At 40.2% G+C, this 24,977-nt stretch overlaps 1 protein-coding gene across 2 annotated transcripts in view; it reads left to right on the plus strand.

The window, feature by feature from the left end:
• Positions 1-5,613, plus strand: part of stk11 (serine/threonine kinase 11) — a 137,455-nt gene extending 131,842 nt beyond the window's left edge. For both annotated transcript variants that reach the window (XM_072594161.1, XM_072594159.1), the window contains one exon: positions 4,315-5,613. In XM_072594161.1, the coding sequence (XP_072450262.1) occupies positions 4,315-4,415 (101 nt within the window). In that variant the 3' untranslated portion in view covers positions 4,416-5,613. The remainder of the gene's footprint in view (positions 1-4,314) is intronic.
• The last annotated feature ends 19,364 nt before the right edge of the window (positions 5,614-24,977 follow it).

A 24,977-nucleotide genomic window follows, 5' to 3' on the forward strand; every position in this document is an offset into this window, starting at 1 on the left:
CCTAATACACTTCACAAACTGCTCTGTATCAAAGTCACAGATGACATCCTTTGTGACAATGATGAAAATAAGCTATCCCTCCTCAGCCGCCTTGATTTGTCCTCAGGCTTTGACACTGTTGACTGCACCATCCTCCTCAATCACCTTATCCCTGATATCCAGTTGGGTGAGAGTGCCTTCACCTGGTTCCACTCTGTTTATAATCATAGAAATATACATCTCCGAAACATACCCTTCAGTCCAACTTATCCATGACAACCAGATAATCTAAATTAAACTAGTTCCATTGGCCAGTATTTGCCCCATATCTGTCTAAACCCTTCCTATTCATATACCCATCCAAATGCCTTTTAAATTTTGTAATTGTACCAGCCTCCACCACTTCATCTGGCAGCTCATGTCATACATGTGCCACCTTCTGTGTGGAAAAAGTTGGCCCTTAGGTCCCTTTTAAATCTTTCCCCTCTCACATATACCCCCTTGTTCTGGACTCCCCCACCCTGGGCAAAAGGGGCAGGCAGTGACTTCTCTGCTGCTCCCACACTGCAACTCTTATTTACTTTCTCTGAGAGTCTAACCTACATCATCTGAAAACGCAGCCTCTGTTTACACATGTACTCTCACAACACTAGGCTGTTTCCAACCATCACCCCTTTTGACTTTTTCACTAACTTGCCAGAATGATTGACAAAAGATTTTCACCAGCTAAATATTGGGAAGACCAAAATGATGGCATTCAGATCTCTCCATGCTGAGTGGCCACATAGCAACCAGAAAGTTCCCAAAGAATCAGTCTGGTTGCTTAAGTTAACAGTGCTTACAAAGCTACACAAGAAAATATTAAAAGGGATCATGTATTTACATCAAGCACCTGTGCGACTCTCAGTAAGCTTAGAGAGAACATTGTTTCTGATCTCAAATTCTAGTCCCCCTGTGTTCCCGTTCATTATGTTTCTTGTGTAGATCCCTCTTCGTTATGCCTGAACCCTCAGAGCAGCACATCTCAGGGGGAGCTTTGCTGGTCCCTAGCTGCCAAGCACCACCTCATTCTGTCAGAAGGCTGTGGCAGGATCAAGTTGTTTGTCACGCTGTATCATATTTAACCCAGAAAGGAGCTTCTAGCTGCATATCATCACTAAGGTCACCTATATATCGACTTCTCCAACAACGCTCTGCCTCATGTCATCTGGTACTGAAGCCTTCAACTGTTTTGTCATTTTTAGACTTGACTGTTCCAGTACATGCTGTTGAGCATCCCGCATTCTACGTTCTGTAGACTGGAGGTTGTCCAAAACTCTGCGTTCATGTCTTAACTTGAACCAAGTCCTGTTCATACAGCATCTCTGTGCCTGCTGACTTGATTAGGTCTCAGTTAAGCAGCTTTAAAATAATCATCCTTTTATTCAAATTCCTCCATGATCTAGTGCTTCCCTTATTTCTGTATTCTCCTCCAGCCCTAGAATCCTCCAGGACATCTGCACTCCCATTTTGGCCATTTGCCATCCTGGTTATAATCACTCCACCATTGCTGGCTATTGCTTCAACTGGTGGATGCTAAGCTCTGGAATATCTTCCTTTTAAAAACCCCTCTTTCCTCCTCTAAAACGTTCCTTAAAACCTATCTGACCAGTTTTTTGGTCCTCTGACCTAGTATTTTCTCATGTGATTTACTATCAAGTTATGATTTGTCATGCTGGTAAGCACCTTGGGGATGTTGTACTCTCTTAGAAGTACTATACAAATACAGGTTGTTCTGTTGGTACCAATTTCCCACCTCGCAGGATGCCTGTATTTGTGGTGGGGAAGAATGAAACAGTCAAAGTGTATCAGAAAGTTGAAAAACCAGGAAATTGATCTAAATCTGTGTGGAAAGTATGAATTTTTATTTTAAACTATATGCATGAATTTGTAAAAGATGTTCTCAAGTTAAGATGATGTGGAAGGCAAACCCAACTCTAATTCTTATTAATTTGAAATTATGAACTCTGAAATAGGTTGCTGGTAATTCCCAACTGTAGAAGGAAGAGAAGTGGAGATGTTAATGGAATTTTGGAAAAAAGATTAAATGGTTTTAATTAGTTGGCTGATTTTACACAGACAAGAATGGTAAAGTTAAAACTTCCAATGCCTGAGACAATTATTTAACTATAATAAGGAAGATCAACTCAAAATTAAATTAGTACGACATCTATAAATATGGGTAAAACATAGTTTCCTGAAATAACAGTGAACTCAAAGATTAATCTCTTTCAAAACTGTATCTACACAAGCATTCATTTAGATCTTAATTTTGCTTTGGAAAATGAGGGCGGATCTCTCATGCATTAAATTACATTGCCACAAATACCTGCCTATTTTAAAAAAAAACATAAGTTCTGGGAAAACTTCAGCAGGTATAATAGCATCTGTGGAAGGAGAAACAATATTTCAAATTGGTGCACTTCAAACAGATCTTAACAATTTTAGAGATTTGATCAGATTTTTAGAGGCAAACGCTTTTCTATTCACTCAGCAGTTGTGAGCTAGAATGTCTTTTCTGAGAGAGTGATGGAGGCAGATACATTTGGATGTGAGCATAAGAAGTGTAGTTAGTAAGTTTGCTGATGACACCAAAATTGGAGGTGAAGTGGACAGCGAAGAAGGTTACCTCAGGTTACAACGGGATCTTGATCAGATGGGCCAACGGGCTGAGAAGTGGCAGATGGAGTTTAATGTAGATAAATGTGCTGTGCTGCATTTTCGGAAAGAAAGTCTTAGCAGGACTTATACACTTGATGGTAAGGTCCTAGGGAGTGTTGCTGACCAAAGAGATCTTGGAGTGCAGGTTCATAGCTCCTTGAAAGGATAGTGAAGAAGGCATTTATTTCTTTTATTGGTCAGAGTACGGAGTACAGGAATTGGGAGGTCATGTTGCGGCTGTACTGGACATTGGATCGGCCACTTTTGGAATATTGCGTGCAATTCTGGTCTCCTTCCTATCTGAAAGATGTTGTGAAACTTGAAAGGGTTCAGAAAAGATTTACGAGGATGTTGCCAGGGTTGGAGGATTTGAGTTGAATAGATTAGATTAGATTCCAAGGAGCAGGAGTTTCGACGTTTCGGGCATAAGCCCTTCCGAAAGATTGATTCTCCTGCTCCTTGGATGCTGCCTGACCTGCTGCGCTTTTCCAGCAACACATTTTTCAGCTCTGATCTGCAGTCCTCACTTTCTCCTTAGATTATGTTCCCTACAGTGTGGAAACAGGCCCTTCGGCCCAACAAGTCCACACCGACTCTCCGAAGCGTAACCCACCCAGACTCATTTCCCTCTGACTACCGCACGTAACCTACGAGGCAATTTTGCATGGCCAGTTTACCTGGCCTGCACATCTTTGGATTGTGGGAGGAAACCAGAGCACCCGGAGGAAACCCATACAGACACTGGGAGGATGTGCAAACTCCACACAGACAGTTGCCCAAGGCTGGAATCGAACCTGGGACCCTGGTGCTGTGAGGCAGCAGTGCTAACCACTGCGCCACTGTGCTGAATAGGCTAGGGCTGTTTTCCCTGGAACGTCGGAGGCTGAGGGGTGACCTTAGAGGTTTATAAAGTCATGAGGGGCCTGGATAGGATAAATAGACATAGTCTTTTCCCTGGGGTGTGGGAGTCCAGAACTAGAGGGCATAGGTTTAGAGTGAGAGGGGAAAGATATGAAAGAGGCCTAAGAGGCAACTTTTTCACGAGAGAGTGATAAATGTATGGATTGAGCTGCCAGAGGAAGTGGTGGAGGCTGGTACACTTGCAACATTTAAAAGGCATCCGGATGGGTATATGAATAGGAAGGGTTTGGAGGGATATGGGCCGGGTGCTGGCAGGTGGGACTAGGTTGGATTGGGATATTTGGTCAGTAGTTGCACAAAGTTGCACGAAGGGTCTGTTTCCATGCTGTACATCTCTATGACTCTATGAATTGGATAAGCACCTAAAGAGAAGAAAATCATGCAGGACCTGTAGGGAATAAGACTTATCCAATCTGCTCTTGTAATCAGCAATATGCCAATTGGCCTCCTCTAACAATTTTCTGGTTCTATGATACTGTCTGGTTAATTCAAATGGCTTTGTAATAATATAGCATGTGATAAACTTAAGACTGCAGATGGCTGATATTCTTGAACTTTTTAGCTCCTTTGTTTGAGTATCTTTTTCAGGAATGTTGTTTTCTTCGACAACCCTTTGAACCCAGTTGCGATGGCTCATTGCACAACTTCTTCGATGTCACTCCTTTACTGGTGTGCAGATTTTAATTAATGCTTATTTCTCACAATTTGTTGCAGCTCAAACTGAAGTTGGAGGATTATGGTGTTGCTGCTGCCTCTGTGCCTGTGTGGACCAGCACTGGAGGCAAGCGACGGAGAAAAGAAGAAAGAAGCGGTGAATAAGTAGAAAATAATTCCTGCCTTCTATAGAATGAAGACAGCATGTTTGTCCAGCCTACCACCCAATGACAACAGTTTATAACAACAATCCTGAGTTTGACAGAAGTATAACCATGGATGTTTAGAACTTTGTGCAAAGCCATTTAGATGCACTTTATGTTTTAGACTACTTTGTTTCCTGTTTATACCTACAGTATAGTACACATTGTGATGTGTAAATGCATGCTGTAAAGGGCTTGGAGAAAGGGAATATACATTTATAAAGGGCAAAAGGTTTAGTACTTTTGTCTGGGTTAATCTGTATTGCTCTGCAGCTGGTTCATTAAGAAAAATCAACACGTCAAATGAAAATGTCTTGCTACCGTTTTTGGGAGCAATGAAAAGATCAGTTTAAGTATTGTATTATTCACTATTTGACAAGGTTTTGAATTGGTAGATAAGCTGCAGGAAACACCCCAACTTATTGAGAGGCCTATTATGAAAAGTATTACCTCCTGGTACTGTTTTCTGACAGCCACAGTCACATCACTGTTAGAAATGATTTACATTTAGCAAATCAATCTGCAGATAGGTTCCCACCTGTTGGGCGTACCAACACATGCATTCCTTTCATTAATGGTATGCCAATGAACTTTTTGACACAGTTTTATTTTTTTGTCCACAGTATTCTATACCAAAAGAGCTTTAAGAGACAAAAATGAAAATACTATACACACAGACCTGGTCTTGTTCACAAACAGATATAAGTGGATGCTACAGTTTCAAGGATAATTGTTATGTTTATGCGGTAGATGCAAATGTATTTCCATGGGTCACAGATAGAAGACTTGACGCATGATAACCAGAAAAGATTCTACAGCCAGCATTGTAAGATGGACCTTCTGCTGCAATATTGGATTGATAATTTGTATGGTAAAATACTGATAAGAGGAGAGTAATGCATTCAATTTTTTTTTGTGTTGATGATAAGACAGGATATCTTATTAGCATCCTCTCTAACAGGATGGCCTGCTGTCCCACACTGGTTTACGAATGCATCTTGTATACATTTGCAGCTGCTGTTTTTCATGTTATTTCTTGATGAAGCCAGTGCACACATTGCAGACTGGCTGTTTTTGTGAATTATCAAAACACTGTAGTGGAACCAAAGCATTACTTGTTGTACTAAAGTAGCTGCCATTATTATTATCACAGTAAGGCTCTGTGGAATTCTTTACCCTGTATCTTATTTCTTTGTAGTGGAAATAGACAATAGGTACTTGTGTTTCCTTCTCACACCTGGAGTCAGTAAATCAAACAATGCAACAGTTTGATAAATCTACCTGATAGAATAAATTCAGCTGGTACAATCGTTTATTAAATCCAGTACTGGACCAGAATGAATTGGTACTGAATAATTAGGGTTTTAAAAAAAATTGTTATCTGTAGGTATCTGATTCCTGAAGAAGGGCTGATGCCCGAAACGTCGATTCTCCTGTTCCTTGGATGTTGCCTGACCTGCTGCGCTTTTCCAGCAACACATTTTCAGCGCAGGTATCTGACATAATCTTGGTTTATGTTTAGATCTGTTGTTACCCAAATTTGAATGTGGATATAAGAGAACAAAGCCAAGAGTTTAGTTCTTGTTCTGATTAATAGAGACATGAGAAAATACAAATGTGTTTTCCTGACAAATCAGCCAGTTTGCATTGAAACATCTCAACTCAGGTTGAAATTATGCAGTCTAGTATTTTTTTAATAGGTTAACACCAGATGGTTAAGAAATTTCTCAAAAATCAGACATGTTATTAAAATCTCTCAATAATATTCCAAAACACTCCAAAGCAGTACATAGGCATTGTACCATATTTTGATACAGCTTCCAATTTCCTTTTATGGTACAGCTACAAAAACAGCTTCTAAGACTAGCAATATCTGCTCATGAGGTAACAAAAGTGTGGAGAAGGGTTTTAGCCTCAATAGGCTGTGTTGTTCGGCAGCATTCTGAGCAGAATCTCAGATCAGTTTAGATAAGAGAAAGGGGCTAGGAATGGTACTTGGAATTGGTACATTGCATCACTTTCAGCAGCAAGGGTGGGACATTGTAAGTGAAATGACATAAAATGGTCAGTGCTGCAACACAACCTATTCACACATTGATAACTACGCTGTACATATTATCCTGAAAGTAAAACAATATTTGAGCTTGGTTTTCATGATGGCCCAGATTTTGCAATCCATGACAAACTAATGGTGTTCACAGTTCATCACACTTGCAGCTGCCAAAAGGTATTTAGTGAACTTTCACATCGCAACCTACACTGAATGTGCATCTGAAACAGCATCGTGCCCTCTATTGGAGATTTGATGCAGGTAAGCAACAATACATCTCAGTCAGAGTGAAGAATCCTCACTGAGACATGCAGAGTCTCAAACAGGGACAGTAAGTCAGAATATTTAATTCAATGTCAACTCATGTTCAAAAGTGAAAAGGGGAAATAAAATAGTATTGAGTGTGATTGAAAAAGAATGAAAAAAAACCTTTTCTTTCTATCATTGAAAGCTAAAGGAATGAGACTCCACATTCAAAATTGTTAGCATTCAAGGTCTAAGAGGTTGTGTGGAAGTGATTAAAACTGGTTATGCCATGAAAAATGTATTTACCCTGAAATGGAGATTACCTAACCTTCTAAGCTTACTGGGTATCTCAGGGGTAAATATCATATCTTCATGACTTTGCATGTATTCCAATGCAAAATCGCTGAGTGAGATGCTTTGGGAGAAGTGGGGGAAATTGGTCAGCACCTTGCTGATTTCTGGGTTTTTCTGTGGCTGCTGGAAGTTGCTGTCAGATTAATGAAGAGAGCTTGTAGCTTCACTGCTACTCCTGCCTTCAAATCTGAAATATTAATGTAGTTGCACGTTGAAAGGTTAGACTGGTCATGAAAGGACATGTCATAGAGTCATAGAGATGTACAGCATGGAAACAGACCCTTTGGTCCAACCTGTCCATGCCGACCAGATATCCCAACCCAAACTAGTCCCACCTGCCAGCACCCGGCCCATATCTCTCCAAACCCTTCCTATTCATATACCCATCCGAATGCCTCCCAAATGTTGCAATTGTACCAGCCTGCACCACATCCCCTAGCAGCTCATCCCATACACACACCACCACGTGAAAAAGTTGTGTCAGAAGATGATGGCTGTTACATATTTTATATAAAATATTTATATTAATGGGGGGTTACTTTACAGTTCATTGAATTGCTGCAAATAACCATGACACTCTTATAATTGAAACTGCTGCAAATACACTTGGTAATCTTATAACTGAAATTTATCAGAGAATCACAATACATATTCAAATTTTGGAGTAAGCATTTCTGTTGCATCTCATAAACAAAACGTCCTGAGTTCAAACCATAATTTGACTCTAGTAGAACTGAATTTTGCATCCACTATAATATGTAGTTCCTGCCTATTAAAATGTAATTTTAAAAAATTAGATTCCCTACAGTATGAAAACAGGTCCTTCGGCTCAACAAGTCCACACTCGCCCTCCAAAGAGTAATCCACCCAGACCCATTCCCCTACCCTATATTTGCCTCTGACTAATGTACCTATCGCTATAGGCAATTTAACATGGCCAACTCACTCGCTCTGTACATCTTTGGATTATGGGAGGCAACCCACGCAGACATGGGGAGAATGTGCAAACTACACTCACACAGTCACCTGTGGCAGGAATCGAATCAGGGTCCCTGGTGCTGTGAGGCAGCACTGCTAACCACTGAGCCACTGTGCCATAATGTTAGCTGTGTCTTTAGATTCACTGACATTTCAGCCCAGCTGTAAAACTGGTCACAAGCCCAAAGATACCACAACAAATTTTCTTCCTTGCCATCTGAATGCACTCTGGTGGGGTGGATCATTCACTCTTTACAGAACCCACTTGACTTTCATGCTATTGATTTAAGGCATGTTCTCCTTACCTGATTAATGTCCAGACAATGTTGATGAAAATTTACCACAATTCATATCAAAATAACGTCACCCACTTTGAGAATAACTCTTCTTATTCGTCTAAAGAGAAATTTTGTCAAATAACAACATTTAAATTGTTCTACATCTATTGCGCTACCTTATTTTCCTCAGAATTCCAATAGTTTTTAACCAGTACAGTTAAAGAATCTGGGAGCTTGGTGAGAGAGGAATTGGGTGAACAGAAAAAAAGTGTTTGTTTCATTTTGTTTCTCAACCTTTCTTGTTCTGTTGGAATTGGTCTTGCTCCACTACAAGGAAAGGAGGTCTATTTAGAATCTGATAAATGATTCAGGTCTTCTCAATTTTTAACATCGTATACAATTTGAAGGTAAAGTTCATAAAACATGCTAAACAGCAACATAAAATGTTGCATAGACTCCAATTACTACAATGAACTTATAACATAACCAAAATCATGAAATTGGTGTGTTGCAATGATCATTGTTGGGTCCACTGCTTCTTGTCATTTATATAAATGAATTGGACATGAATAATAGCAAGTATAGTTAGCAAGTTTACTGGTGACCTCAAAGTTGGTTATGTGGATAGCCAAGAAGGTTACCTCCGAATACAGCGGGACCTTGTTCAGATGGACCGAGCAGTGGCAGATGGAGTTTAATTTAGATAAATTTGAAGTGCTGCATTTTGGAAATGTTAATCAGGCAAGTGCTTATACACTTAATGGTAAAGTCCTGGGGAGTATTATGCAGATCATTTTGCTTCTTATGTTTCTGCAAATTTAAAAAATTTTATAGCCTCATTTTAAAGGGGAGAGGCATTCCCAGAGCATTCAGAGACAATCTATTGGAAGTGGACTATTCTGAATATCTTCCTTGAGGCCCATTCAAACCAGATTTCATTACTATAACATGGTGTAGATAACAGTATGAGGCTCCAAATCTAGTCAATAATCGTGAATGGCTCCAGAGAAAAGCAAATCAAAAAGAGAGATGAGGCAACGTGACCCCAAACTACACACTTGGCTAAAGGATTGGGTGATGGACTAGAAACAAAGAGTGTTGGTCAAAAATAAATTTGATTTGGGAAAGCTTGGAAACACAGTATCATGGCTTAAGCTGTCTTTGCTTGTCTTGCATAGTTAATTGATTAGGCAACTATTGCTAACCATTTGCCAATATTTTAGATGGAAACTACATAATGAATGGTTAGGCCACTTTTAGAGGACTATGATCAGTTCTAGTTTCCATAGGATGGATATTGTGAAACTTGAAAAGGTTCAGAAAAGATTTACAAGGGTGCTGCCAGGGTTGGAGGGTTTGAGTTATAGGGAGAAGCTGAATAGGCTGGGACTGTTTTCCTGAGTGTGTCAGAAGTTGAGGGGTGACCTTATAGAGGTTTACAAAATCATGAGGGGTATAGATAGTGTAAATAGACAAGGTCTTTTCCCCAGGGTTGGGGATTCCAAATCTAGAGAGCATTGGTTTAAGGTGAGAGGGGAAGATTTAAAAATGACCAAAAGGGCAACTTTTTTTGCAGAGGATGGTGTATGCATGGAATGAGCTGCCAGAGGAAGTGGTGGAGACTAGTAAAATTGTAACACTTAAAAGGTATCTGGATGAGTGCATGAATAGGAAGGATTTAGAGGGTTATGGGCCAAAAGCTGGCAAATGGGACTAAATTAGGTTAGGATATGTGGTCAGCATGGACAAGTTGGACCAAAGGGTGTGTTTCCATGCTGTACAGCTCTATGACTCTATGGTCTACAATGATGCCAACTATTTTGGGGCAGTTGAAGCAGCTCTTGCTATCTGTAGTTACAGGCAGATCCATCATCATCTTTCTTCCTTCATGATTTTCTAAGTCTCCTATGATTGCAATCATTTCATTCATAAACCAGAGATGAAACCAAAAAAGTCGCAATATACTCCAGCCCCATCCAACACTCCAGAGTTGGACTGCTTGCTTCTTTCTGACATTTTTCTCCCTGTATTATGATAATGGTTGATAGCCCACATTGAAACTATTGCCTGGTCTGGGTAGTGGTAGTTGCTATTGCCTGAGAGGCTCTTTCTCTTATACAAGAGAGATGACAGCTGTTAAGTTTAACCTAACAATCATAATTCAGACGAGGAGTGAAGTTGAGAAGGCAGGAGGACGTTCTTAGTGTAGGAATTGAATCCATATTATTGGTGTTACTCTGCACCACAAACTAACCATCCTGCCAACTAGGCTAACCAACTCCCCACTTTGGGTAATGGTACTGGAGCAGAGTGTGGAGGATGAAGATTCCCTTAGTGCTTGGTTACACTGACTGCTGCCTATTTGAGGTGATTCACGTTGACATTGTGCCCACCAGAAACATTTGGGACTTTAATGTAGATTTAGTCAGTGCAGGGTTCACTTGCACTTTAAGTAAATGTAGGATTTAGACTTGAACAGAGATAACAGAGTACAGAAACCAAAAGAACTATGGATGCTATAAATCAGAAACAAGCACAGGAATTGCTAGAAAAGTTCAGCAGCTCTGGCAACATCTGTGGAGAGATATCAGATTTGAAGTTCTGCATGGTAGACTGGTTAGTAAAGTTAGGTTACATGGGATCCAGGGAGAGCTTGCAAATTGGATACAAAATTGGATTGATGGTAGGAGAGAGTGTGATGGTGCAGGGTTGTTATTTGGACTGGAGGCCTCTAACCAGTGGTGTTCCACAGTGACCGGTACTGGATCCATTGCTGTTTCTCATTCAAATCGCTTACATAAATGACAATGTAGAAAGCACGGTTAGTAAGGTGATACTAGAATTGGTAGTATAGTTTACAGTGAAGAAGATTACCTAAGAGTACAATAGGAGCTTTATCATTTGGGCCAATAAGCCAAGGAGTGGCAGATCGATTTTAATTTGGAAAATGCAAGGTAAACCAGGGCAGGCCTTACACAGTTAATGGTAAGCACTGGGGAGTGCTGCCAAATTGAGAGACCTAGGAGTTGCAGGTACATAGTTCCTTGAAAGTTGCTTCAACCAAATTAGAACTAAGGACAAAAGTTGGACTCAAGGATTTTATATTAAGGTCAAATGTGATAAAACTGTGGCTTTGAGTGTCAGATCCCAATCTTCTAATAGGCACTTCCTGCCGATTTTCTCAGGAAAACAGAATTGCTGATTTATCTGCAGGAACTTATCAATGAGTCTATGGAGCTGTTTCAGAAACTGAAATGGTCTGGCTTGAATGCTTAAAGATATATGAGAAATAGAATTGGAGGATATCCTTATTGAAAAGACACTGAAAGATGGGGAGGAACAGGGAGATCATACTTGATTTCTTGAATGTGCCAATACAGGAAATTGAATTGACAGGGAAGACCAACAGCATTTGGAATTTTATAAATTTCAGCAAAGTGTACAAGAGCAAAGAAATCGTGATAAATGTGTATAAATTAATGTTTATCTCAGAGTTGGAACTCTGTCCACTGTTTTGGGTGACCCATTGTAGAGAAAATATAGAATACTGCCTCTTTAGAATGACGCCATTGACTGAGGTACATAAGGCAGTTAGTGTTTCCACTGGCGCTAACAGCAAACTTAATAGGAGAGTATCAGTAATTAACAGGAATCATCAATTTATAAGTGTCACTGAGAAAATGCAGAGAGTTTCGGAGAACTTGTAGCTGCATGAGTGTAGGGTGCTTTGCTATCTTTTGAGGAAAAGATATGATACTTTGATGCAGAGGTAAATCTAAGGAAAGAGAATGAAATAAATTCTGATTTTTTTTCTAGCAAGGAGCTGGTACACATTTAGTGGTCCAAATGACCACCTTTAGTACAGTGAATTTCTAGTGTTCTGTAATGCAACATAAATAATGTTATATTACCCAAGGATCCTGTAAATTAAGTAAAACTCACCAATATCATTTCCTAATGATAGCATATTATTTAAACGATTTAATAATTGCATCTTCTTTGTAATTGTAAACAGGAGGCCCCCCCCATTTATAAATGTGCGACTTATGGACATTTGTCCTTCGAACACAATCTCACACAGGGGTGTAATTTCAAAAAGCTGCAATACAGATATTTTCTTTACTGCTCCTTTGTTATCTTGCGTTATGTTCCAACTTGCATACAAATTGACTTGGGAATCGCCTTCAGAACAGAATCCAGTCACAACCTGGGTACTGCTTGGACTTAGAATTTGAGAGTAAAAGTAGTTGCCATAGTTTTAGTGGCCATAAAGTTTCTCTCTCATTAGGTAGAGATGGCTGATGGTGCTTTAATCTGAGGGTCAATACCAATACTCTGAGGGGACAGGTTGAACCATCCAAACAGCTGATTAACCCTTCTTTGTAAAAATCAAATAGAAATAACATTCTGAAATTCAATTCAAAAACTAACAAACAAACATTCATTTGTCTGCTCACATTACGTCAGGATGTCCTAAAGAGCTTCACTGTCAATGAACCACTTTTTGAAACATTATCTTGTGTTTTTTTTCCCTAAAACAATCAATTAATTTAAGATTCCTCCTTTTGAAAAATGAAATAAATATGTTTTGGTGGTGTTGATCTAGGGCTATATGTTGGAAAGGAGTAGGTATATATGGACATTTACAGAGACTCAAGAAGATGTCTAAGAATCATAGGTTATCTACAGGGTAACCTACTAAAGAAGGATTTAATTTAGAGGAATAATTCAAACATTAAAGCATATGTTATTTGTTAAATTAATATCTAATTTAATTTATGTACTAGAGTGAGCCATTCGTTACCTCCGTATCCTATTGGATACATATATGAACTGATATAACTTTATCGTATCTCTCAGATGGATTATGATGGACTGTTAATGTCATCTTGTCATTTAGACAGTTGCAATAGTTATTTTACACACATTAAAGATGCTTTGGACAGCTTATTAGAGAATAAAATTTAACAGTTAAAATTATATTACAAAGGATTGCCCTTGTGTACAATTCACTCATATTGAAAAGTGCTCACAAGGTACCTGAAGGATAATGTTAGATAAACTGTGCATAGCCATTCCCCCCGAAATCCAGTTGCTATATTAAAGTTAAAATGAATTAGGAGAACTGAAAGTCAATAATTAACTGGGGTGTCAAAGTTGGAACTAACAAAATTACTTAAATGAATGAAGAGCTTGTTAATATGTTACCACTTTCACTTTAGAAGTTGGCGTTCAAAAAACATTTAACAATGTTCACAATAGGTACCTGTTGATTGTGATAATTTGAATGTGTTCACTGACTGCATTTTAATGATGTATCAGGTATTTCAATGGTTTTACCTGTTAAGTGATAATGGCTGTTCATCTTTTTGCAGAATGTGGAGTTATCAATGCTCCAGAATGAAAACATTTACGTTGTCTTTTTAAAAGTAAATGCATACTTTTCAATACTGTCAGCTTGGCACAGCAATTGCACTTTTCCTTTAAAATGCCATGAAATCCCACTGCAAATTGGCATTTCAGTGCTACTTGAGTTGCGGAGGTCGAGTAAATAGTGTTACCAGAATTAAATCTAATGCCATTCCTAATTAGTCCAAAGTCATCCCATTGCACCAATGGAGTACCTTTGACATGTAGTTGCTGTTGTAATGAGGCAACATGGCCAGAACCACAAATTGGAAGAACAACACCTCATTCTTCTGTCTGAGCAGCCTTCAGCCCAGAGGATTCAACATTTGAGTTCTACAATTTCAAATAACCCCCCCCTTCCCATCCCCTGACTCCCTTCCCAGCCCCTCCCCTTCCTTTCCTCCCAGCCACCAGCTGGATTCATTCCTCCCATTGACCCAAGTCATACACTCTACCTGTCTTCACCTATCCCAACTTCACCACCCTGACCCACCACCCCTTTATCTGCAGCTGCCCCCACACCCATCCCTAGAGCTGAAGAAGGGTTAGACCCAACATGTTGACTTCTACACCTCCTGATGCTGCCTGGCTTGCTGTGTTCTTCCAGCCTCTTGCCTGTCTATTTTGGATTCCAGCATCTGCAGTTTTTTTGTTCTCTAACCAATTTCACAAAGCAAGCAATGCGAACATAACGAATCAACAGTTTGAGATATTGCTCAAGAAATGAATATTAGCCAGGGCAGACTTGCTGCTTATTGGATGAGATAATTATCTGATACTATTTTTGCCCATCCATGTGTGTGTAAATTGGATGCATTTTAAAACTGGGAATTTTCCTGGTGCCCTAGCTAATTTTTTTGATTAGATTAGATTAGATTACTTACAGTGTGGAAACAGGCCCTTTGGCCCAACAAGTCCACACCGACCTGCCGAAGCGCAACCCACCCAGACCCATTCCCATACAATTACCTCTTCACCTAACCTGCACATTTTTGGACTGTGGGAGGAAACCGGAGCACCCGGAAGAAACCCACGCAGACACTGGGAGAACATGCAAACTCCACACAGTCAGTCGCCTGAGACGGGAATTGAACCCGGGTGTCTGGCGCTGTGAGGCAGCAGTGCTAACCACTGTACCACCGTGCCCCCCAGTCCATGAATTGTCACTCCCAAAACATTACTAAATGTACAGCTTGTGAAAATTTATTATGATCAAATTGGCTACCAACTCTGTCCATATTACTCTATATAACATCAGGGACTAAAGAAGGGAATCATCAGCTTTGAAGCAGTCTAAATATCCTGATAATGTGAAATACACAATATGACTGTAAAGTTCTTGGAATAATTCCACGGAGGCTAGTATCCCATCACCAAGTCATCACCCTTGATTTACATGTGCACAGGGTATGGAATCTGGCCAACTGGTTCAGAGCCATTCCTAAGAGTGAGGAGAATCCTTGAGATTCCAGTTTTTTCCAATCAGCCTGGGCTCCCTGATTGGCCAGGTCAACAGCCCCAAACAGGTAATACAATGAGATTCATCTGGTCATTCTTGTTCCAATCATTACAGCCCCTGTTTGTTATGAGGCACTATATTATCAGGTACAATAAATTTGGTACATCCTTCAATAATCTTTGACTGTGTGTGTTAACACCAGAAACTGAATTTTATGGGGTTAATGGGGTTGCATGGAAAACCTAAGTGAGGTGGGGGGGAAATCTCAAATCACTTCTATGAGGAAGGCCAATCCAATTTAGTGGCCGTTAGGACCATAAGTGGCCAAAAGCAGGCCACCCCATGATTGAGGTCCCAGTGGCAAGAGCAGAGGCCAGGCAGCAACATATCATTGCCAGTGCCAAAAAGGGAGCGGCAGCTGGCAGCAAGACACCCAATGGAATCTCAACATCATGAGGTCCCAAGCAAAGGTGAAGGTGGGACAGGAGAATGGTGTAGGATGTAGAACGCAGATTGCCAATGGTAGCTGCAAACCTCATGTGTTTTCAAACCCAATTGGGGAACATTTTTACCAACATTGGGAGACTGATGCAGGGTCTCTCTAGTGATTAAGTGGACCCAGCTGCCATGGTTCCTTCTGCAATGGCCTGCATTAAATCCAACTCCAAGTGTCAGAAGCTGTTCGTATGGAAATAATTAAAATACGCATAAGAAGTCTATTGCATGCAGATGTTATCTGGAACATTTCTAATGCTGGCATCCTGAAGTACAATTCTGAGCATCTTAAACAAAATTGGGCATCCCAACCTTATTCCTGGGATTCAATGACTCCTCAGTTGACAGGATATTGAGATTTGGGAGAATTTATGGAAATTAACCTCTATAATTCAGAATTTTCAAATTGCATCCAAGCTTAATGAATATGGGAATATTTCTTTTCCAATTAGGTTGTAAATATAGTCTCTCTCTGCTTACCATCTTTAAACACTGACTAGTTATTAGAAAATGATAAACTACAAAGGAGCTATTACACCAATTTCCTTTCTGATTATATCACAAAAGAATGAGTCAAAATACAGTTTGGGACACTTATAAAGTGCATTCTGTAAATGAGTCATAAAGCTGAGTCATTTATGATGATTAAAAGAGAATTTAACCTGAAGAGGGAAAATATTATAGAATACTGGGAGAGACCAGTGCAATTAAATTAGAGTAGATTGTGCTGATTGTCCCTAGCATTGTCACAGGCATGATTAATTGAAATATGCTGAAATGTCTTTGGGTCCATAAATCTAATTGAGCTTGCATTTACAATAATGGGATAAGTCATTGCTGGCAGATCTGCTGAGTTTCTCTAGCATTGCCTGTGTTGATTGCATTTATATGATGCCCTTTTATACTTTCAGGACAACCCAAAATGCTAGGAGAAAGTGAAGACTGCAGATTCTGGAAATCCAGAGTCGAGAATGTGGTGCTGGAAAAGCACAGCAGGTCAGGCAGCATCCAAGGAGCAGGAGAATCGATGTTTTGGGCAAGAACTTTCATCAGGAATGGAGGGCTCCTAATAAAGGGCACTTGCCCAAAACATCAATTCTCCTGTTCCTTGGAAGCTGCCTGACCTGCTGTGCTTTTCCAGCACCACACTCTCAACCCAAAGTGCTACACCATCATTAGAATAATTGAAACAATCAAACTATTAGCATATGACAATAAGGTGGCTCATTAAGAACCAGGGTCTGTAGTTTCCATGGAATTGATAGAATCTTTACAGTGTGGAAGCAGGTCATTCAATGCATCAAGTTCATACTGACCCTCTGAAAAGCATCCCACCCCCAGCCCCACATATCTCTGTATCCCTGCATTTCCCATGGCCAATGCACCTAACCTGTACGTCTTTGAACTGTGGGAGGAAATCAGAGCACCCACAGGAAACCCATGCAGACAATGTGCAAACTCTGCACAGATAGTCACCCCAAGGCAGGAATGAAACCCTGGTGCTGTGAGGCAGCAGTGCTAACCACTGAACCACCATGCCACCAGTGAAACAAGATTAAGGTAGAACTCATTAACAATTTAGAGAATATAAATGCACATGCGATTAAAAATGCAATTTTTATTTTCAACATTACAATTGGACAGAGTGACCATAATTGCTTCCATGACCACTTTTAACCTGCATGCTAACATCATGTCAATTCTAGGCAATTAACCTCACCACCCTTTTGACCTTCCATTCTGAACATCAAATCACCTCAGGAGCCATGATGGAAAGAGTTCACCCAAGGTAATTCTTGATGCAGCCAAATTCCTCTAAAGAATGGATAAAACAAAATGAAGGAAAAGCTATTGGTTCTCTTTTTCTCTTCCTCACAATTAAGCCTAATCTCCAGGGATTTAATCTCTTACTGAATAACTTACATTGGCCCTTTTGCCATCCAAATTTTCCCTCAGTTGGCTAACTGTTGTTATTTTCCAAAATGGGATAGGGAGTTTATGATGGCATGCTTAATGGTACCTCACTCTACTTAATTCAGGATTTTTTCAGAACCTGTGGAAGTCCCGCAGTCCTTTCCAGCAAATGCAACATTTGAAGGTGGGGTAAAGTGTGGGTGGGGTGGCAGCTTAGATCACACAGACAGAAAACCTGAACTCAGCTGGGCTAATTGATATTAATACTAGACTCATAGACACCATTTTTTCTGTTCCAATAGCTTTAACCCAGAGTGCGGAAGTCATGGATTGGGGGATGTGTCAACAATCCTGAATGATAAATAACTTTGCTTAAAGGGGTAGCACAGGGCTCAGTGGTTAGCACTGCTGCCTCACAGCACCAGGTCCCAGGTTCAATTCGGGCGACTGTCTGTGTGGAGTTTGCACTTTCTCCCCGTGTCTGTGTGGGCTTCCTCAAGATGCTCCGGTTTCCTCCCACAGTCCAAAGATGTGCAGGTCAGGTGAATTGGCCATGCTAAATTGCCCATAGTGACAGGTACGTTAGTCAGAGGGAAGTGGGTCTGGGTAGGTTACTCTTCGGAGAGTCGGTATGGACTGGTTGGGCCTAAGGGCCTGCTTCCACACTGTAGAGAATCTGATCTGATCTGACCTTAAGTGTTAAAATCTGAAATTATTTAAATCCTCAGTCCTTTAAAAATGATTTTAAAACTGGGCCAAAGTTTCAGAAAACCTTCTACCCACTACACTCAATCCTTGTCAACCTCCAAACCGCCAGCAGATGTGGAGGCCTGAATCCAGCCTGAAAATTTCCTGATTCAAACCTACTGCCTCAATACTGAAATCTGCCCTCTTTATCACTAATGCGAATGCTACAACATTTGAAAAAAGTCCAGAAAACATTGTGGGCACTGAGTCCAAGCAATCTGCACCCATCACCATCTCAAAGTCAAAGGTTTAGCAAATCATAGATCAAGTATCCATAATGATTTTTATTATCCTGGAATTAAACTTACCATCTGCTCACCAAAGCACATTTGCAATTCAATTCACAGAGCAGCCAACCTAATTTATTTGTTGATCCTTCCATTGCTAGAAAGGATGAAAATAAGTTGTACTATGAAGGGAAGATTTTTTTCTATAAAACAGTAGGGTGTATATGTTCATCAATATGTGCATTATGTTTTCCAGAATTAAATGCGCAACTTTGTTACATATGAATACAGAAAGGAACCATTCTAATGATTTTTAGGCTTCAGTTGGCCAAGCATTGACAAGTGATTGTTGGATAAAGGAAAATAAAACAGATGATGTAAAGATGGTGACATTACTTCCATCTGAGACCATGAGGCTTCCTTGTAAAAAGGTCTTGTGACAAAGTGTCCTTTGCAGTTATGAGAAATCTATGTTGAAATGGCTTTTTGCTGTTGGAAATACATTTGATAGTGCACATCATGGTTAGCATTGTAAATATTTTAAAGGTTTCCTACAGAAGGCTTTCAGTGGATAATGCTTTTTAGCAGCTGTGAATTAGCCAGTATGAGTCAGCTTGATTTTATTCCATTTTATGTGTGAAGGCCACCAAGAATAATTTTTAACTGGTGTGATTGATGTTTCACAATCTTCAATAAAAGTCTCTCCAGTTTGCCAGTCTTGAATATATAGAAATACATTTACCACAGGAATAGCTGTCAAGCTAGTGTCACTATCTGAATGCTTATTTAAATCTTGCTCTAAGAATATTTTCATAAGCTGTTCAGCAGGACAATTCACAGAAAGAGATCAACATGAAAATGAGAATGGAACATTGTACAGAATGTATAATATTAAGAAATATTCTAAAATAACTAGAGCCTGATATGACTGCAAATCACATAAAGCCACAAAAATAATTGTTCTGAACCAGGTTTAAAAAAAATCACACACCACCATGTTCTCGTCCAATGGTTTTATCGGAAGCACTAGCTTTTGGAGCGCTGCTCCTTCATCAGGTGGTTGTGGAGGACACAATTGTAAGACACAGAATTTATAGCAAAAGTTTAGAGTGTGATGTAACTGAAATTATACATTGAAAAATACCTTGATTGTCTCTCATCTGTTAGAATGACCATGATAGTTTCACTTTTTTCATATGTAAATCACAAAACTTTTTTAAAAATTTACATTCTCAGCTTAACTGTAACAATTGGTGTCAGCCCAGATAAGATGTCGAAGGCATTAGCCCCCTGTGTTCTGTTGTCTGTGCCATAATGTTTAGACTGATTCTAATCTAAAAAATGAGTTAACAGAGTCTTACATGGATTCATGCAGTTTTTGAGCAAAGTACAATGTAACTCTGCAAGTACAAATTCACCCCACAAACATATATGTGTATGTGGTTTGTGTGTGTGTGTGTGTGTGTGTGTGTGTGTGTCTGAGATGGGGCTTGTGTCTGTGAGAGAGTGTATATGTGCGTGTGTGAGACTGTAAAGGGAGAGGGTGCATGTGTGAGTGCAGGAGTGTGTGTGTCTGTAGGAGTGTGTGTGTGTGTGTGTGTGCCTGGGGTGGGAGTTGTCAGTGCCAGTGAGAGAGAGTGTGTGTGTGTGTGTGTGTGAGAGAGAGAGACAGAGTGAGTGTAAAGGGGTGTAAGTCTGTGAGAGGGTGCATGTATGCGTGTGGGAGTGTGTATGTCTGTAGAAGTGTGTGTGTGAGTGTATATAGGTGTGTGTGTGTGTGTGTGTGTGTGTGTGTGTGTATATATATATATATATATATATATATATATATATATATATATATATATATAGTGGTCACCTGTAGTGTGACATGAACCCAAGGTCCCAGTTGAGGCTCTCACTATGGGTACCAAACTTAGCTATCAGCCTCTGGTCCAACACCAGCATCTCCAAATCAGTTCTGAACCAGGATAACCTATTCCAATAAAGTAAAAATTGAATTTGAATTCATTCACTGCATATTACAGTTGAGATTGTATATTCTGCTGTTGATTATGATATTTCAAACAATTGAACATTTGTAATTTGATTATTTGCATTTCCAAAATCTAGATGTTTAATCATCTATAATAACTATCAATGGTCAGAACTTTTTAGAACAAAAACAATTGCAACACAATATCTCTGAACATTCCTATGTCATCGAAATGAATTAAACTATCCTTCTTTGTCACCCTTAAGGAAACCTTCATGCTGTCATGTTTTGGATCATGAAATCACTTTAAGAGAGAATATGTTAATAATCAAGTAATCAAGGTGTAGAGCATGTGACCAGTAGCCGTTATATAGTCCAGTCTGCAACATTGTAGTGTGAGGGAGTCACAGCTGTGCTGTTCTGTTAACAATAACTGCTGAGTCTTTGTTCTCAATCTGCTTGCAATCCTTTAGTATATCTTGAAATAACTTGTGTCTGTGTTTAGTTTGCCAGTCCTGGTGTGAAATTAATAAATTTGTGTTAAACAAGTATAAGCTAACAATGTGGACACCACAACCCCCATCTACTTGCAGAACAGCAATTGTCCCCAGTGTCTCCAGTAATTGACTTACTTTCTGGTTTTTTAAAAAATATTGCTTATAGCTGTAACAACATTTGTAAGATATGGGCTGTTCAATTCACAACACCAGATGGTGCAACACCTTAAAAGTGACAACAGCATGTGTGTAATGGATTGTGCTGGAGGAATGGATTGCAATGCCAATTTTTAAATGGTCTGATTCAGAATGGGTGCATTAAGCAGGTTATAGTTAAGGTCAAACTGTCACCGTCTCTGTGGGGAAGAAGTCTCCCCAGGTTCCAAGGCCTGAAATTTCATCCAAGAGTTCCACGTGCAGAATTTGAAGAATTCCTGGATCTGTGAATCTGACCTTTTAAAAATAAGGTAATGATCAGACTTTCAGTCTGGGGATATAGATTATATTAAAAGTTGCAACAGATGACTGCAGAATGCTGGATGGGAATGGGCAGGGGCTTCTGATACTCTGTCCAAATTTTTAAGAGAAAGAAAAATAAAATATCCCCCAACCCTCATCCCTTTCAATACTCTCTTTGATTTGATTTGATTTATTTTCATCACATGTACCGAGATACAGTGAAAAGTACTATTTTGCGTGCTAACCAGGCAGAACAAAATGCAGAACATAGTGTTACTACTACAGAGAAGGTGCAGTGAAAGATTAACTCTAATATATGAGAGATATGTTCAAAACTCTGGTAACAGTGGCGAAGAAGCTGTTCTTGAATCTGTTGATATGTGAGTTTGAACATTTGTATCTTCCCGACAGAAGAGGATGTAAGAGTGTATAACTGTGATGGGAGGAGTCTTTGATTATGTTGGCTGCTTTCCTGAGGCAGTGTGAAGTGTAACTGGAGTCAATGGATGGTTTTTGTGATGGACTGGGCTGCATTCACAACGCTCTGTGATTTCTTACAGTGACCGGCAAAGCAGTTGCCATACCAAGCTGTGAAGTAACCACATAGGATGCTTTCCAAGTTACATCTATAAATCCTGGTATGAGTTATTGCGGACATACCAAATTTCCTTAGCCTTCTGAGGAAGTAGAGGCTCTGGTGTATTTCCTTGATTGTATCGTCACTGTGGGTGAACCAGGAGAGATTGTTTGTGACATTGACTCCTAGGAACTGGAAGTTCTTGACCACCTCCACCATAGATATAGATAGGGGTGTGTCCTTTACTTTGCTGCCTGAAGTCAATGACCATCTCCTTCATTTTGCTGACATTGAGGGAGAGATCCCCATGCCCAATCCATACCAACCCATGTTACCTTATGCCCTGTATTTAACCCAAAACTGCTCATGACTTCCATATGAACCTCTGATCCTATTTCCAACTCCATAAACCCCATACCCACTATGCCATCTATATCTCTGTACCCACACCCTCATAGTCCTTTACAGTCCAATGCAAATGTAGTGCCATGACAACCAAATCACCCACCTACCATTCTTTTTTCTTATGATACAAATTCATCCAGTATTCACCATGGACAGACTTCAGAACATGAAAAATGTATTGCTGGAAAAGCGCAGTAGGTTAGGCAGCATCAAAGGAGCAGGAGAATCGACGTTTCGGGCATAAGCCCTTCTTCAGGAATGAGGAGGGTGTGCCAAGCAGGCTAAGGTAAAAGGTAGGGAGGAGGGACTTGGGGGAGGGGTGTTGGGAATGCGATAGGTAGGAGGTGGTTAAGGTGAGGGTGATAGGCCGGACAGGGGGCGGGGGCGGAGAGGTCAGGAAGAAGATTGCAGGTCAAGAAGGCGGTGCTGAGTCTGAGGGTTGAGACTGAGATAAGGTGGGGGGAGGGGAAATGAGAAAGTTGGAGAAATCTGCATTCATCGCTTGTGGTTGGAGGGTTCCTAGGTGGAAGATGAGGCGCTCTTCCTCCAGGCGTCGTGTTGCCATGGTCTGGCGATGGAGGAGGCTAAGCCCTTGGTCTCCTCCATCGCCAGACCATGTCAAGACGACGCCTGGAGGAAGAGCGCCTCATCTTCCACCTAGGAACCCTCCAATCACAAGGGATGAATGCAGATTTCTCCAGCTTTCTCATTTCCCCTCCCCCCACCTTATCTCAGTCCCAACCCTCGGACTCAGCATCGCCTTCTTGACCTGCAATCTTCTTCCCGACCTCTCCACCCCCCACCCCCTGTCCGGCCTATCACCCTCACCTTAACCTCCTTCTACCTATCGCATTCCCAACACCCCTCCCCCAAGTCCCTCCTCCCTACCTTTTATCTTAGCCTGCTTGGCACACCCTCCTCATTCCTGAAGAAGGGCTTATGCCCAAAACATCGATTCTCCTCCTTTGATGCTGCCTGACCTACTGCGCTTTTCCAGCAACACATTTTTCAGCTCTGATCTCCAGCATCTGCAGTCCTCACTTTCTCCTAGACTTCAGAACATGAGTTGAGATGGACAAAAATAAAATTTATGGGGTAAAACCTTCTGTTTTCGGTGCAGGTGAACGTAGAGACAAGGAGACATTTAATTATGCAGATGGTACTGTACTTCATACCCACAAACGTACCACCCCCACCATGGTTTGACAGGCATTCCTGAAAAGGAGCAGCTCTCCAGCCAATAGGTTAAGATCTCAGATGCCACTAGAAATACCATTTTAAATGCTACCCTATATATCTCTGCGGATTTTGATATATTGAGAAAAGTACTTCCATTCTTAAAAGCCCAGTTACTATATTTCCTTCAATTAAGTATTGCCTTATAAAAACAAACATTTCCTTCAAGTACATAATCATTTTTAATAACAGGCATTGGAATTACGTGTGCTACATCAAAGAGTCTATGAGTACATGAAGTTGTTGATCACTGTGTGAATTGGCAGGCACCCTACTGTGATAATAAGTGTTTGTGAAACCAGTTATGCAGCACTGATCCCATTAAGGAAGTCAGCAGGTTTATGTCAACAGAAAGAGTTACAGAGAAAAAAATTTTTGTAAACATGCCATACATTTTTTCAAGATTTAAGGGGCTAGACTTTTAAATATCTTGGCAATTTAATAGATCCCTTTGACAGTTGCTTTTGATAATTCCATGTAACACTTCGACAGGCCCTCTTGGTAATTATGGAAGGTCTGACAGTTCTTTTTGACAGGTTTGTTCACAATTCCAATTGACTTGATAATCAGTGAGTTTATGCTTTTCTTAAACACATTCATGTCTAATTTTTGTAATTCCAACATCATGCTGCATTTTCCAAATGGCATCATACCTGTCCCACAGGTGTCTAGCGACTATAACCAAAGGAGTACCTTCCTTTCCACGCAGGCATCATGGCTACTCAAAGCGGAAAGTTCAAACCTGCTCTTACCAGGGTCTACCCTACACATTTCAGGTTTCACACTCCCAGGCTACCAAATAAGACTTGATTTAACTGATGATATAAATGTCCACCTGCCTCAGTGAAAAGCAATGTGCAAAACATGAACTGTCTCCTTCCCACTTCAGCACAGAGTGGGAAATCCCACATTCAGGGCTATGAGTTCTTGTTTCTGTGCTTGTCTGCTGTTTTCTCCACTTTCTGTCATAGTGAAGGTCCAGCACTAAGTCTTTATTTACGTGAAGTAATTTTGTAACTTGAATCTTCAACATTTATTCATCCTCTATCAAACACACTCATTTTCAATTAAAATAACACCACTCATTTTACTCTATTCCATGGATTACTTAATAATGCATCGGTGAATATTAAAAATTTACTAAATCCTTTACATAAATTTTGATCAAAAATACACGCGATTTTATTATTTTGCATCCGAAAAGAACCTAATCT

Source organism: Chiloscyllium punctatum, chromosome 24 (assembly GCF_047496795.1).
Source record: "Chiloscyllium punctatum isolate Juve2018m chromosome 24, sChiPun1.3, whole genome shotgun sequence".
Taxonomy (NCBI): Eukaryota; Metazoa; Chordata; class Chondrichthyes; order Orectolobiformes; family Hemiscylliidae; genus Chiloscyllium; species Chiloscyllium punctatum.